This window comes from Capricornis sumatraensis, chromosome 1 (genome assembly GCF_032405125.1).
Source record: "Capricornis sumatraensis isolate serow.1 chromosome 1, serow.2, whole genome shotgun sequence".
Taxonomy (NCBI): Eukaryota; Metazoa; Chordata; class Mammalia; order Artiodactyla; family Bovidae; genus Capricornis; species Capricornis sumatraensis.
Genome location: NC_091069.1, coordinates 68,967,541 through 68,981,723, shown reverse-complemented (window position 1 = coordinate 68,981,723; position 14,183 = coordinate 68,967,541). Strand labels below are relative to the sequence as shown.

The following is a 14,183-nucleotide window of genomic DNA, read 5'->3' as shown; positions in this document are numbered from 1 at the left end:
AAGATGTGCTGTATATAGAAAATGGACACCAGATTTTGAAGACTTAATGTAAAAAAAGTATACACATCATTAAAATGTTTTATATTGATTCTAGGTGGACATGATAAAATTTTAGACATATTGGGTTAAATATTAAATTTCATCTGTTTGTTTTCACTTTCTAATGTGACAATTATACCTTTTTAAATTACCTATGTGATTTACATAATATTTCTATTGGACAGTGCTGCTCTTAGCATTAATACATTTTTTTCTGGATTTAATTATCATTATAACTATTAATATTAATAATAAAAAGCTGGCCAAATCAACATAAAGATAGTATAAATTCTGATAAACAGTTATTAAACAAAAAATTTTATTGGAAAAAATTTCTTAAGATAGAATTTTTTCAATGAGTTCAGATATATGTGCATATATATTTCTTATTGCTAAACGGTAATACAGTTTAGCATTTTATCTATTCCAATTTTGTACTTTTAATGTAAGCACTAAGAAAACTTACTCATATCTACTTATTTAAGTAGATGAGAATAGAGGCAGTTTTATCACAGCAATGGTAATCAATTCTTTAAATTCCTCTTGAGTTACAGGCCAAAACTATAGATTGCGATTTTGATATATCACACAAAATTGTAATTTAATGATCCATCAGCTGACAATTCAGTTAAATCACTCTTCAATTTTGTTAAAAGCAAAAAATTGTTTTGATGTCCCTGGAAGGTTCGACATTCGAAGGTAGCACACCATAGTAAGATTCCAGATGAGTGAGAGGATTGACTTCCTAAGTTGGGAGGAAGGCAGTTAGGAAACGGGAAGTGGGAAAGGAAAACGTGCCCCTCATCACATGTGTGTTCTCAGACTGGTCAATTTTAAGAGAAAGCACATATAGTAGCTGAGGATCTGGAAGTAAATTCTGTTAAAATTACCAGTGTCCATTTGCCCCTTTGAAAGTCATCACTTGCCTTCAGAGATCTCATTCCCTCATTGAAGATCGCTGTCACAGGCAACTGTGGAGACACCTGGGTTCTACTTGTGCGTGTCCTTGTTAGCAGGTTAACTTTATCTTCTCACAACTTCTGCTCTGTACACTCACTGCTTATTGCACTACTGTGCGTTTCTTGGACCTGTGCTTCAGTTACAGAGGCTACGACTGTAGGAACAATCTGTTCTACACACAAGCTGGAGAAGTGGTCTATCACATTGCTGCCGTTGCTGTCGTGTACAACAGGCAGCAGCACTCGCAGAGGCTGTACCTGGGGCACGACGATGACATTCTCAGCCTGACCATTCATCCAGTGAAGGACTACGTGGCCACTGGGCAGGTATGTATCTCCCCTGTAAGACGTGGATTTAGCTGGAGAGAGAGGATTTAATTTTGAACCCAGTTTACATAGAAGATACTCAAGAAACACTTGGTAGAAATAAACCTGAGGTAGGAAGTTGAAGGTGCAGTGAATGCTGGATCGTTTCATAACGATGGGGAAAATCAACCAATACATGCTGGGGTTCGATCCCTGGGTTGGGAAGGTACCCTGGAGAAGGACATGGCAGCCCACGCCAGTCCTCTTGCCTAGAGAATCCCATGGACAGAGGAGCCTGGCAGGCTATTGTCCATAGGGTTGCAAAGAGTCAGACATGACTGAAGCGACTTAGCACAGCACAGGAAGTTGAAGGTGCAGTGAATACAGGATCATTTCACGATGGAGGGACAATCAACCAATACATACCAGAACTTTTGGGAAGCCTTTGAGAGATTCTTATTCTGACATGATGAAATCTGTGAACAGGATTAGGTGAAACTAAAATAATGTAAGTTCATAAAGTCTTACTATATTTACCTCCTTACTCAGAGCTCAGTATATCCTAGGTACTGAAAACTGTTTACTGAACAAACCATATTTTAATACCAATGTAACATCTAGTGTATAGTTATTGTTATAGAACTTAACGTTGTATTAATTTGGGCTCATTCATTATTTTATATTTTAGCCTTCAAAAAACTAAATTTTATCTGAACCATCTTGGAATGGCTAAACTTTGGATTGAGTCTATAAGTGAAAAGCTGCTCAAAACAGAGCTCTGTGTTCAAGTCAGTAAACAAAGAATCTGTTAAACTCCGATCTTGCTAGTAAAGCAATAGTATTGTCAACAGTATTTTCAGTATTGTGCTCTTTTCTACCAATGTTTACATTGCATTTTTATTTGGTTTTATCATGAGCTTTTAACTGTAAGAAATACTTCACCTGATCCTCAACATCAGAGTGGCAAATTCCAAGAAAAACTACTGGTATGAAGAGACCTGGGTTTGATTCCTGGGTTGGGAAGATCTCCTGGAGAAGGACAGCTACCCACTCCAGTAGTATTCTGACCTGGAGAATTCCATGGACTATATAGTCCATGGGGTCGCAAAGAGTCAGAGGCAACTGAGTGACTTTGACTTTTCCTTTCACTTTCATGAGGGTCAGAGATTAACATGTGACAACAAACTATTTCTGAGACTTGACAGGAGGTAGAAGTCTTTGAACAGGGTTTATAGCCTGATGTTCATAGCCATGGATGAAACTGAGGTACGTAGAGAGTCAGCCCCCAGAAATGTGCATTTGGTGGGGAAAGAGTTCATAGCTCTTATATTATTTGTAAAAGGATTACAGTCCCCCAGAAGGAAAGAGCCATTAATTTAAACATGATTTGCTTCTCTTCCAACTGTAAATTACATCATCTATTCTGTCTTAGCTGACATTAAATTTCATAAGTAATTGATCACTGCTTTGCCTTTTCACTCTTTCCTGCCCCCTCCCCCCTTTTTTGTCTTTCTTAGACACAGATGATGCTTGATTCATGGGTATTTAACATCCTTCCTTTGAAAAAACACCAGAGATTGGTTCTTTACCTAAACCCCTGAGGATCCACCACACTTTACACTGTAATTGGTGGGAAGCAGACCAGTATGCCAGTACCCTCTCCTGGGGTAATTGGGCCTCCACAGGCCAGTGTGAGAGCTGGGTGGACTCTGCTGAGTTACATGCATGACTTCATGTCCCCCTTTTCCGTTTAGAGCCATCATACCCAACAAGGATTTTTTCCCCCTGTGTATTATAAGTGTGGTGGCTTCCCTTGTAGCTCAGTTGGTAAAGAATCTGCCTGCAGTGCAGGAGACCCAGGTTCAATTCCTGGGTTGGGAAGATCCCCTGGAGAAGGAAATGGCAACCCATTCCAGTATTCTTGCCTGGAGAATCCCATGGACAGAGGAACCTGGAGGGCTATAGTCCATGGGGTTGCAAGAATTGGACACAACTTAGCAACTAAACCACCACCACCATTATAAGTGAGGAAAACCAATTTAGTGGTACCGTTTTATCTGTTATTGGGAATTGGTGTGATAGAAACTTATGTCCCCTTGAGGAGAAGCCACTTAATGACAGAGTTAAGCCTTGAAACTTTCACTTCCCAGGGGTAAGAGTAGGCCCAGGCCTCCTTGAGGTGGGTAAATAATTGGGGGAAGTAAAAGAGCTCTTAGAATAGACAGTGTCATGAAAACGAACAGCTGTGTTTTTTGATTAAGGAGTGGAATCGTGTATAGAGTTGAGAAGGTGGGAAGGGAAGGATAGAAATAGCGGACAGAACAAAGCCCAGAAGACATTTGAACTAGTCTTAAAGTCCCTTAACTGGGAGCCATACACCAGGTCAGGCTCTGCTGGGACCCATCAAGACATTTAGACTCTTGGTTCCTCAGCTTCCTCTTCTGAGAAGCAGTGGAATCGGACCAGAATATTTCCCAGGGTCTTCCGGCTCTCCACATAGGTGGGGTTTGATTTCTGAGAAGCGCTTGACTCTAAGAAGCAAAATCACTTTTATTATAATTTATAAGTTGTTAATAACACTCATCCTTTTATTTAAGGTTGGAAGAGATGCAGCTATTCATGTCTGGGACACGCAGACTCTAAAATGTTTGTCACTGTTGAAAGGACAACATCAGAGAGGAGTGTGTGCCCTCGATTTCTCAGGTAAGCACCCGTTTGCTGCCAGAGTCACTGACAGATGGTTCCACATTTACTTTGGGTTTTTTGATTCCTTTTATTTGGTATAGTCCTGCTTGTAAGGAGGTGAGCCCTTTGTGTGTCAGCTGCCCAGTCTTAGACTAGAAATCGGATATGTGAATACTTCACTAAAAACGTGACCTGTAGACCACCCCTCCTTTCCTCCTCTTCGTTTCCTCTCTCCTAAGTCATTACCCAGAGCTCACACTGTGTTCAGCATTTGCTTGAGAGATTTGAAATCCAGAGCAGCTGTTGCCATTGAAAGCCATCATTGCAAATGTCTGGCAGTGACTCAGAGCATCAATTTCATCTCTTTAAATAAATGGAAAGACAGTACTTGTGATTTCAAATATAAAGGACTATAGGGAGGGCTGCAAATTCTCTGCAAAAGGCCACTTTACAACACTAGTGTTTTGAAAGTCAAATTTCATATTGAAAAAATAGAACTGATGTTTCCATCTCTTTCATTGAAAATTTGAAGACAGTGATGTTAATATACTAACCAATGAATATAATTTACTTCTTCAGAGTAAGGCCATTTCTTTATGCTGGAGTTGAAAAATGAGGGTTAAAACTCAAAAGATGTTTTTACCTAGAAATTTTTAATAGTCCCAATTGTAGATATTAGATCTGTAGGAAAAATTTCTAACTTTCTACAGAAAACTGATTCTGTAATTTCTTTTTTATAAATTCCACTCAAATATGTGCAATATGTATAATATTGGTTGTTAAATTCCACTTTACAACTCCAGTCTCTCTCTTATATGCCTCCCTCTCTACTTTCCTCCCTCAAGCTGAACTTCCTCTCATCTGTGCCACGGTGGTTATGCTGGTCTCTCATCCCATCCCCACTTCCTCCAGCCCATCCTGCCCCTTTCTGGAATCCTGTGGAAGTGCAGTAACATGTCTGCTCCATGGACTCTGCTTGGCTGACTGACTCTAGGCTGAGCCCTTACTGAACTTTCATGGCCTTCTATGATCTTGCCTTGGTCTTCACTTGCAGTGTTTCCATCCACCACCCCAATCACGTTCCTTTACGTCCACCTATCTGGAGAGCCTACATGTACTCCTGCCCTTCTCTTTGGGCTGTGTTCTTTTGCTTATGCCATTCTCATGTGTCTTGTTTAACCATCCTTTAAGACCAAGCTGAAAGTTTTATACTCCAGCCTTCCAGGCAGAAATGCCCTGTCCCTCTGCATTGCTTAACCCATTTGTTGTTATTGCTCTTAGGGTACCTGTTAGAGTCCATGGGGTACCGTAGTTATTTGTGTTAGCATCTCCTATGGCCCTCTCAGAATGTAAACTACTCATCTAGCCCGTCTCTCTGCTCCCCACTGAGCATGTTATAGTGCTGTGTACACAGGAGCTACTCCAAAATTGTGAATGAATGAAGTTTTGCTTAATGAGCTCTGTCTTCCCTTTCACTACTGCTACTAGAACTTTACATGTAAACCATCTTTGGATGAAAATTATCTTTATTCTCTGACCAATCACACCGTACAGGTTTGTGTGGATGTCATATGCACCTTCTCATATGCTCTAAACTACTATACAAGTAGTTTATCCAAGGCCTCTCGGATCGTTGCCTAGGATAAAGAAACCAGATACTCTAAGAAGAGGCTGAGAAGCGGATTCTGTCCCTGCTTCTAATTCTATTTTAGGCAAATTAAGAAATGCTCAGATAAATATTTTCTGCATAAAAAGATATTTCCATTTGAACAATACACTCTTTATTCACCAGATAACAGTCACTAGGGAAGAGCCCGTTTATGCAGCAAATGTGTTATTTTTGATTGTGAAAAATCACATTTTTGTCTCAGAATTTAAATACCATGTAAATTTTATAAATGGCACCAAAAAAGCTAGGTGATAGTTTGAGAAAGAACTACAAATAAGGACTATTGAGGAAGTGGGGAAGTATCTGTTGTGTTTGATCCATCACCATGTATGGTTCCATGAAGATGAACTGTGGGATCTTGGTGGTTTCTGTGGCCCTTCTGAAGGTGTGAGCTGAGCCTCTTCAGTTTAATTTATATTCATAGTTGTACCTTGTGTTATGATGCAGCTTTAGTCTTAAACAGACACCTGCACAGCTTTATAGGTAATGAAGATCCAGAGAGTCTGATGGTATGGCTGAGATCAAGAGCAGGGATCCAGGGTCCCTGGATCTCAGTCCTGTAAAAAAGTCGCCAGGCCTGGGGCCACTGGGTGGCAGGAGCTGTGCCCTCGCTCTCCCTGCTCATCCTTCTGTCCTTTCCTGCCCCTGCCCTCCACCAGGGCTGGAGTGAATTTTTAGCAGGAGAGTCACTCAGCGTGATCCCTTGCTTCCTCACTCCCTCTAACCAATGGTCAGGGCTCCAGCCACCCCCACCTCCATTCTCCAGTGTAACTGTGTGATGGGCATGGTGGTGCATAGAGCCTGCCACATGGGACGACCCCTCACCTCTGGTGAAGAGAGACCCCTATGCTAGAATAGCCTTGAACCAAACACTTTTGTGAACTGCAGCAGGAGCAACTATACCTTTCCTTTTGGATACTTACAGGAAACTGAGGAGTTTAAGTCAATATGATGAGAGAGATGGTTTACATTTCCCAGTTTAACCATGTAAACGGGGTGCCCACATTGGATATTATCTAGCCAGGGGCCTATCTGTGTGCCTCAGTGTACCCCGACACCCACCTATCTCTTATAAGTTGGCTCATTTCAGGGGATGTTGTGGAGACCTGCTGATGATAGAAATTCTCATGGAAATACAAAGCAGGCACATTGTATGACAACTAGACAACAGACAAGCAGTCATAACTAGGAATGTGGATTAATCTATTCTTGCCCTTCTTCCAAAGCAAACAAAAAGAAGACATTTTTAATCAAAAACATTTCCAGCAACATAACCCATACTTGTAAATTATGTCAACAAGAAGGAATGAATTTATTTTGTGTCACTTAATTGAGCAACTCTTTAACCTTGTTGGATTTATTATCACTGTCTAGGGGAAAATGGAGGTCTTTGTTGCAGTCAGGAAAGTGCTTCCACATGAATGGAAAACCAATTCGAAAGAGAAAAGTTTAGCCACATACATATTTTCTACCCTAAATATCATCCTCATATTTTTAAAAACCTTCATTGCATCATAGTAATATCCACAAGGACACATCTGAGATTGGTTGATTTCATTGTGCTTCAGTTCCAAAAACCTATGCATTTTTTATGAGTCCTGAATATAGGACCAACTTGTAATTGCCTGAATAAAATATTTCTCTTTCTAATTTGTCCTTTACTGTTGACATTAAGTGCCTTAGAATTATTTCTGGACTATGTCACAAAATATCCATAATTAATATATACTGTGACTAGAAAGATTTGAAAGGACATTTCCATATGTTTGAAAGTCAGAAACTCCAGCTAAATGGTCAAGGAACAATGGATTTTTCAAAGCTGAAGTCAAGCCTCTGTGAGGGGAAATAAAAACTGGGAAGAAATCTGCTTCCCTGGTGATTCAGATAGTAAAGAATCTACCTACAATGTGGGAGACCTGGGTTCTATCCCTGGATTGGGAAGATTCCCTGGAGGAGGGCATGGCAACCCACTCCAGTATTCTTGGCTGGAGAATCCCCATGCACAGAGGAGCCTGTCAGGCTACCGTCAATGGGGTCACAAAGAGTCGGACATGACTGAGCAACTAAGCACAGCACAGTTATATTTCAAAACTGTGTGATATGTAGAAATCCCCCACAATTACAGAATTCAAGAAAAAGTCACCATCCTAAAAGAAAAGGTATGTTTGTTGAGGCACCTCTGAATTTGTTCTGGGGCTTCATTGCTACTAGGTCACAAATTGGGGCAGAAAGGTGGTATAACTGTGAAGACAAGATGATGGGGCCTCATAGAAGTTCTAATAAAAAGAAACAAAAAGCAAAAAACAACTTACTCTAAGGCCTTTTTCAAAAGATGTAAACAAATAAATAAATAAAAGACTATCACTTAAAACATGTGAACGTTTGCATTAAGAAGGACATCTAATATAGCTACCCAGGTTACAAAAGAAAACAAAATATAGGATTTACAAATGCCAAAAAAAGGGGGAGACACTGAATAAATATCTGTGCAGTGTTTTTGATTTAAAATTTTATGTAACAGAACATTCCCTCCATACCATCCGTGGAGACATTCCATTTTTATCTCCCTCATCCTCCTAATGTCACCAGTATCATCAAAATTCATTGAAAAACATCTCAGTATGAGGATCATGTTGGAAATGTGATGCAAGTACTATAAGTACGTCTTAAGAGCTTACAATCTAAAAAGGGAACGAGAACTCTCCAATCAAAATAAAATCACCAAATACAGAGACATGCTAAAATAGAAACATAGCGAGGCCACACCAAGAGATACTAGGAAAAGTCATGCTGGTAGTTCTAAACAAGAAACCATCACCAGTCCCTTCTTCCAAATGCATGAAAAGAGACCAGGCACAAGTTAAATCCTGGTATCATTTAAGCATGAGGACATATTCATTATGATTCAGAAGACACATGTTTATAGTAGTCACTTCGTGATGATTTAGGCCTTTAGCAAAGTGTTAATGTCTTCACCTAATACTATAGTCTAGGAGCTTGAAAGAGTTCATGTAACTTCCAAATCCTTGCCTCATACTTAGAAGCAGTAGAGGATTGGTGGGGGATTTGGTTTGTTAAGCCAGGCTCTTCCTTTTTCTTACTTTCCTTTTTCCTCCAGAAAAGGAGCAGACTACTGTTCCTAGTTGGTTGGGGGATGGTCTGTGGATCAAGTAAGGTCACTCAGGGGTTGGACATGAGTTAACCAGCATTTGGGGAGTGTTACTAGCTATAGCAAATATGAATACAGAACACCCAGTTAAATTTGAATTTTAGACAAGCAATGCATAATTTCTTCTTATAAGTATGTCTCATGCAATATAATATTGCAAGGGACATACTTGTACTAAGAAATTATCCATTGCTTATATGAAATCCCAGTTTGACTAGGGCTCCTTTCTATTTCCTGGCTACCCTAATTTGACATCTACCCCAGGGCTATCTTTGAAAATACCAGTTGAAATCCTGAGTGGGCTGTGTGAGAAGCAGTTTATCACATACTCATTTCTTTACCCTGTTAATAATGGTTCCCTGTTGTCAGAGAAGACACCCCGCTAAACTGAGGCTTGGTAAACTTGCCCGCCATCTCCAGCCTACTCCAAGCTGGGGAGGAGCTGCTTTACAGACGCTTCTCCTGTAAATCTAGCTCTGTGAGGTGGCAGCAAAGGAAAGACTTACTGACTATACCTTTTCTTTGATCTTGAAGTGAAAAAGCAAATTAACTATTTTGATTTCAATTCAATTATGTCTCTTACATATATATATATTTTTTATTTGACAAACAGCCTGTCCAAATCATTGTTAGTATTATAAATAATATTTAATACCAAGAGAAAATGTTCCTCATATAACAAGTGGAAAAAAATAGTATGTTCACTATAATCCTGAACATTTATGTAGGGAAGCTGATAAGATATGCATCAAATGTAGGCCTAAAAATTTGGGTCTTAAATGTCCTTTGTATTTTCTCAATGTCCTACAGCAAACATATTACATTTGAAATAGGGAAAGTAAGAAGTTAATACTTTTTAAATTATAAAGTCATTTTTTGAAGGAATTTTCCAAGTTAAATTTAGTTTCTATAAGGCTCTTATCTTGGAGGGTTAAATAGAACCAGTTTTTTAGAACTCAGAATAGACTAAGAGACACAAAGTTAAATGACTCTTCCAGTAAATGTCATGAGCTTTATCTGACACAAAATAGACAAGGTTTTGGGGACTTACTTGAGAAGTTCCCCCTAGCCCTATGTCTGAGATTGGAATGTTGGATCAGCAATTCAATTCAGCATCTACTTATTATACGTTGAGAAGCTCTGCTATTAGTACTTATGCATTTCATTTAGTGAGATTCCTTTAGTGAATTCTTCTTCTAAGGTCAATTTCTTGTTCCTCTTTAGTATATAAAATGTTTTGGTTTTTCACTGAAGAAATGAAAAATTTGACATTTGTGTTGTTTTCATACAGCTGACGGAAAATGTCTGGTGTCGGTTGGTTTAGACGATTTTCACAGTGTTGTGTTTTGGGACTGGAAAAAGGGAGAAAAGATAGCTACCACCAGGTAAGAAGCTCCCCGGGTCTTACAACATCCTGCCGATGATCACACTTCAGTAAATGCTAATAGTTTGCCTTTTCTGGTAAGATTTCATCTTCAAACTCAGATGAAATTCACATCTTAACACCTAAGTGAAAACATATTGTAATATTTTGTGGTGACGAACCCGACTTAGAGGAATTGATGTTTGTTTCAGGGAACTGAAGAATTCTGAAATCCTTTCCAGAGAGTTATGCACCACTTTGCTTTTAGTAGTCTACACATTGTCTATATCAGAGCTTTTTACCAGCAGTAGAAAAGCCACTTTTCTCAGCCTTGTGCCTCGCCCCTTGTTTTTCAACTGTCTTAGCATCTGGTGAAGGAGCTTCAATGTCACTGGAGTCGGCAGCATTTGTCATGAAGCTGTGGCATGCGGGAAAGGAGGCCCATCGTGTACATCTGCCACTCGCTTTCAAAGCAGGCAGATTGTTTCACTAATCTCCCTGTCTTATAAATAGACTTTCCAAGACCGACTGCTGTTTATAGACCACCTGTCCTCCCACAGCCCAGCCTCCCTTCCTGCTGAATCAGCCCTAAGTCTGAACACTGCTTTCCATTCCTGCTTGCTTTGGGCTTAGCTGTTTGCCTGGCCATGGTCAGAGGTCAAAATAGTTGGCAACTAAGGATGATTTGTTGTCCAAGACATATTATCAGTATATCTCTCTATTGGTTCTTGCCTGTATAAACCAATTTCCTTTTTATCTTGCACCATAAAATCATTTTAAGTTGATGGCTTTGAACTCCAGTATTCACTTTTTAAATTGATGTTACCCTCTACAATATTAAATAGGGGGAAAGTGGGAGTTTTCACAGTTTGACTTAATGAATGAAGATCTATAAATTGCTGGAGATTCAGAGGAGGAGCAGATGGAGTCTTGAGGACTCCAGCTGACCATCTTAGGATAAAAAAGGGAGCTTTTCTGATGAGTGCTATTGAGATGGAATTCTTGGCAGCAAATGGCAGCTCATAAATCTGCCTACCCAAGCAGTTTTTCTTTTTGTCTCTCTAGTATTCCTCATGGTTTTTATCACTCCCTGCTGATACTCAGATTTAGCTTCTAATCAGAACTCTGCTTTCCTCCTAGATTAATATACTATATTTTACTTTAATATTTCTGCTAACTACCATTTGTATTACAGTTCATTTCAGGTAAAGCACATGCCTACATTTCAAAAGCCACAGGAACTCAATTTCCCTACTAGAACACCCTTTGCAAATCTGATTGGCTTACTTGTTGTATGCCAGAAACAGTAATAAAAGTGGAAGAAAGAAATATTAATATTTTAGGAGTATATGTTTGATATGTTTGGTAGTATTACTACTATTTAATTGCCACAAAGCAACTTATCATTATGTTAATAATGCCATTTATTTTTGGAATTGCTCCCAAGCCGTATGTCACATTCCCTGAGGGGGACACCTGCAGAATTACCCTCAGAGAACAATTTCACAGATGTAACATTCATCCAGTGCTCTTTCCAGGAAGGTGTGTCAAAGATTGTTAAAGTTCTTTGGTCGAATACTAGATTTTTAAGCAATAAATAATATTTATACAATGTTAAAGCAATCATAGATATTTATATAAATAAGTAACCAAACAAAAAATTAAAATTCTCCTTGTGGCTTGAGGATTAGACTGCTTAAAGATATAAACTTTAAACAAAGGACCATGAAAGAAGTGACAAAGAAAAAGGAGGAATACTGCTCTCCCGGGAGTCATCGGAGTACCTCCAAGGGTCTCATTTACTCTCAGAGGACGGCTAACTCAGTGATATCCTTCACTCTGCTCTTCTGTGTCCCGGTCATTGCCACCATCACCGAGCCAGGCTCGACAGCAGACCTGCATCCCGCAGGCTGTGGGTTCTGGCAGGCGATATTCCGCAGTAGTGCCCATGACCCAGAATATGAGATTCCCCATGAGAGGAGGGGCACAGTTCATGGCTGAGACGGTATCACCTGCAGTGCTGTGGCGCCTGAGGCTTACGTATGCCCCCCACTCTCAATAGCCACCCGTCAGTTGTGAGCGTGTTTAAGTGAACCTACGTTTTCATCTGCTCACAGGAATCAGAGGTTCAGATATAGCCCATAAAGATCTTATGACAGATTTTGATGAGACTTGAACCAATCTCCTCGCACACTCTTTTGTTGAGCTTTGCTAATTTTCATGAATGACTTCAGTCACCTCCATTACAAATGAATTGTTTAGTCTCTTTTTCCTTTTCAAGGTTGGTATACAAGTAACCCATTTAACAACCAAGAGCAGTCTCTTATGGACAGTAATGAAATAGCCTGATACCAGTGTCACTCGGGACAGAACAAAAAAGGCAATTTATCATGCACTTCCATGTCCCATTTTTTTATTTCTATCACGCCAGTAAGCACGACTGAGCAACTTCACTTTCACTTTTCACTTTCATGCATTGGAGAAGGAAATGGCAACCCACTCCAGTGTTCTTGCCTGGAGAATCCCAGGGACAGGGGGCCTGGTGGGCTGCCGTCTATGGGGTCGCACAGAGTCGGACACGACTGAAGCGACTTAGCAGCAGCAGCAGCAGCAGTAACATGACCAGGGACAATGACTTTTATTAACAAACTTCATCTCAGAAGTTTGAACAGTGGGGACCTTAGGCAAAAGGTACAAGTTATCATGGTGTGCATAACAAGAATACTTCAACATTGAAGAGTACTTGTGTTTTTACTTTTAGGGACAAAACGTAGGGCCTTGTGGAGCATGTAAGTGCACTTTGAGAGTGTGCACTTCTGTTTTAGCTCTGCCGCTTGCTCTAGTTTAAGTCCCTACCCTTACATACATTCAGTGAATGTGATCACCTCTCCTGAATATGAGAGTGACAGCTTTCCTTTTTTTAAAATATGGATCTCTTTTTAAAATAACATCTATTAATTGTCTTCTGTTTTCAAAATAATACGTGATTACAGAAAAGTTAGCACAGAAAATCTCCAAGAAGAAAATCATTCATAATTCTACTACCCAGACATAGCTATGGCTAACATTTTTAGCCTGTATTCTTTGATACATATTCTGTGAGTATTTATCTGTTTTATTCATGTATAGAATATTATTCATATTGCTCTGTAACTTGCTTTCTTTTCCCCACTCACCAATATATCATCTCCCTTTCTTCTTCTCATTGTTCCCTGGCTTATCCTTTGTTATTCTGTATTATAAGCTATTTTCAATCCTGGGCTGAGGCATACATCAAATATTCAGTCTTCCAGTTGTGGGTTACCTTTGCACATGGCCTTACCTGGTAAATTACCTATGACACAGGCATAGGGACTTGCCCTGTATTAGGGCAGCAGCACTGACTCTCCTACATTCTTATTCCATCAGTTGTAGGACATGAAACTCTTTCCATTTTGTCTTTCTTATATACATACACACACAGACACACACACACACACACAGACACACACACACACAGTTGTAGGCAACTTCCATACAAATTTAACACATGTCTAAAGGAAAAAAATGACAGAGGTAATTCCGTGAGTGTTCTTTATTTAGGTGTTGACAGTGACATGCCATCATCAGTCAGTTTAGAATTGTAGCCACAAGAGAAACAACACTAGGGTTTTTAATGCATCAAGAAATTAGATGGAAACTACAATGTGCAGATATGCAGATGACACCACCCTTATGGCAGAAAGGGAAGAGGGACTGAAGAGCCTTTTGATGAAGGTGAAAGCGGCGAGTGAAAAAGCTGGCTAAAAACTCACCATTCAAACAACGAAGATCATGGCATCCATTCTCATCACTTTACGGCAAATAGATGGGGAAACAATGGAAACAGTGACAGACTTTATTTTCTTGGGCTCCAAAATCACTGCAGATGGTGACTGCAGCCATGAAATTAAAAGACACTTGCTCCTTGGAAGAAAAGCTATAACCAACCTAGAAAGCATATTAAAAACCAGA

General features: G+C 39.7%; 1 protein-coding gene across 1 annotated transcript in view; it reads left to right on the top strand.

The window, feature by feature from the left end:
- The window catches only part of EML6 (EMAP like 6), a 288,057-nt gene that overhangs the window by 193,706 nt on the left and 80,168 nt on the right, over window positions 1-14,183 (top strand). The window contains exons 14-16 of the mRNA XM_068970681.1: window positions 1,139-1,325; window positions 3,902-4,007; window positions 10,119-10,212. Coding sequence (XP_068826782.1) covers window positions 1,139-1,325; window positions 3,902-4,007; window positions 10,119-10,212 — 387 coding nt within the window. The remainder of the gene's footprint in view (window positions 1-1,138; window positions 1,326-3,901; window positions 4,008-10,118; window positions 10,213-14,183) is intronic.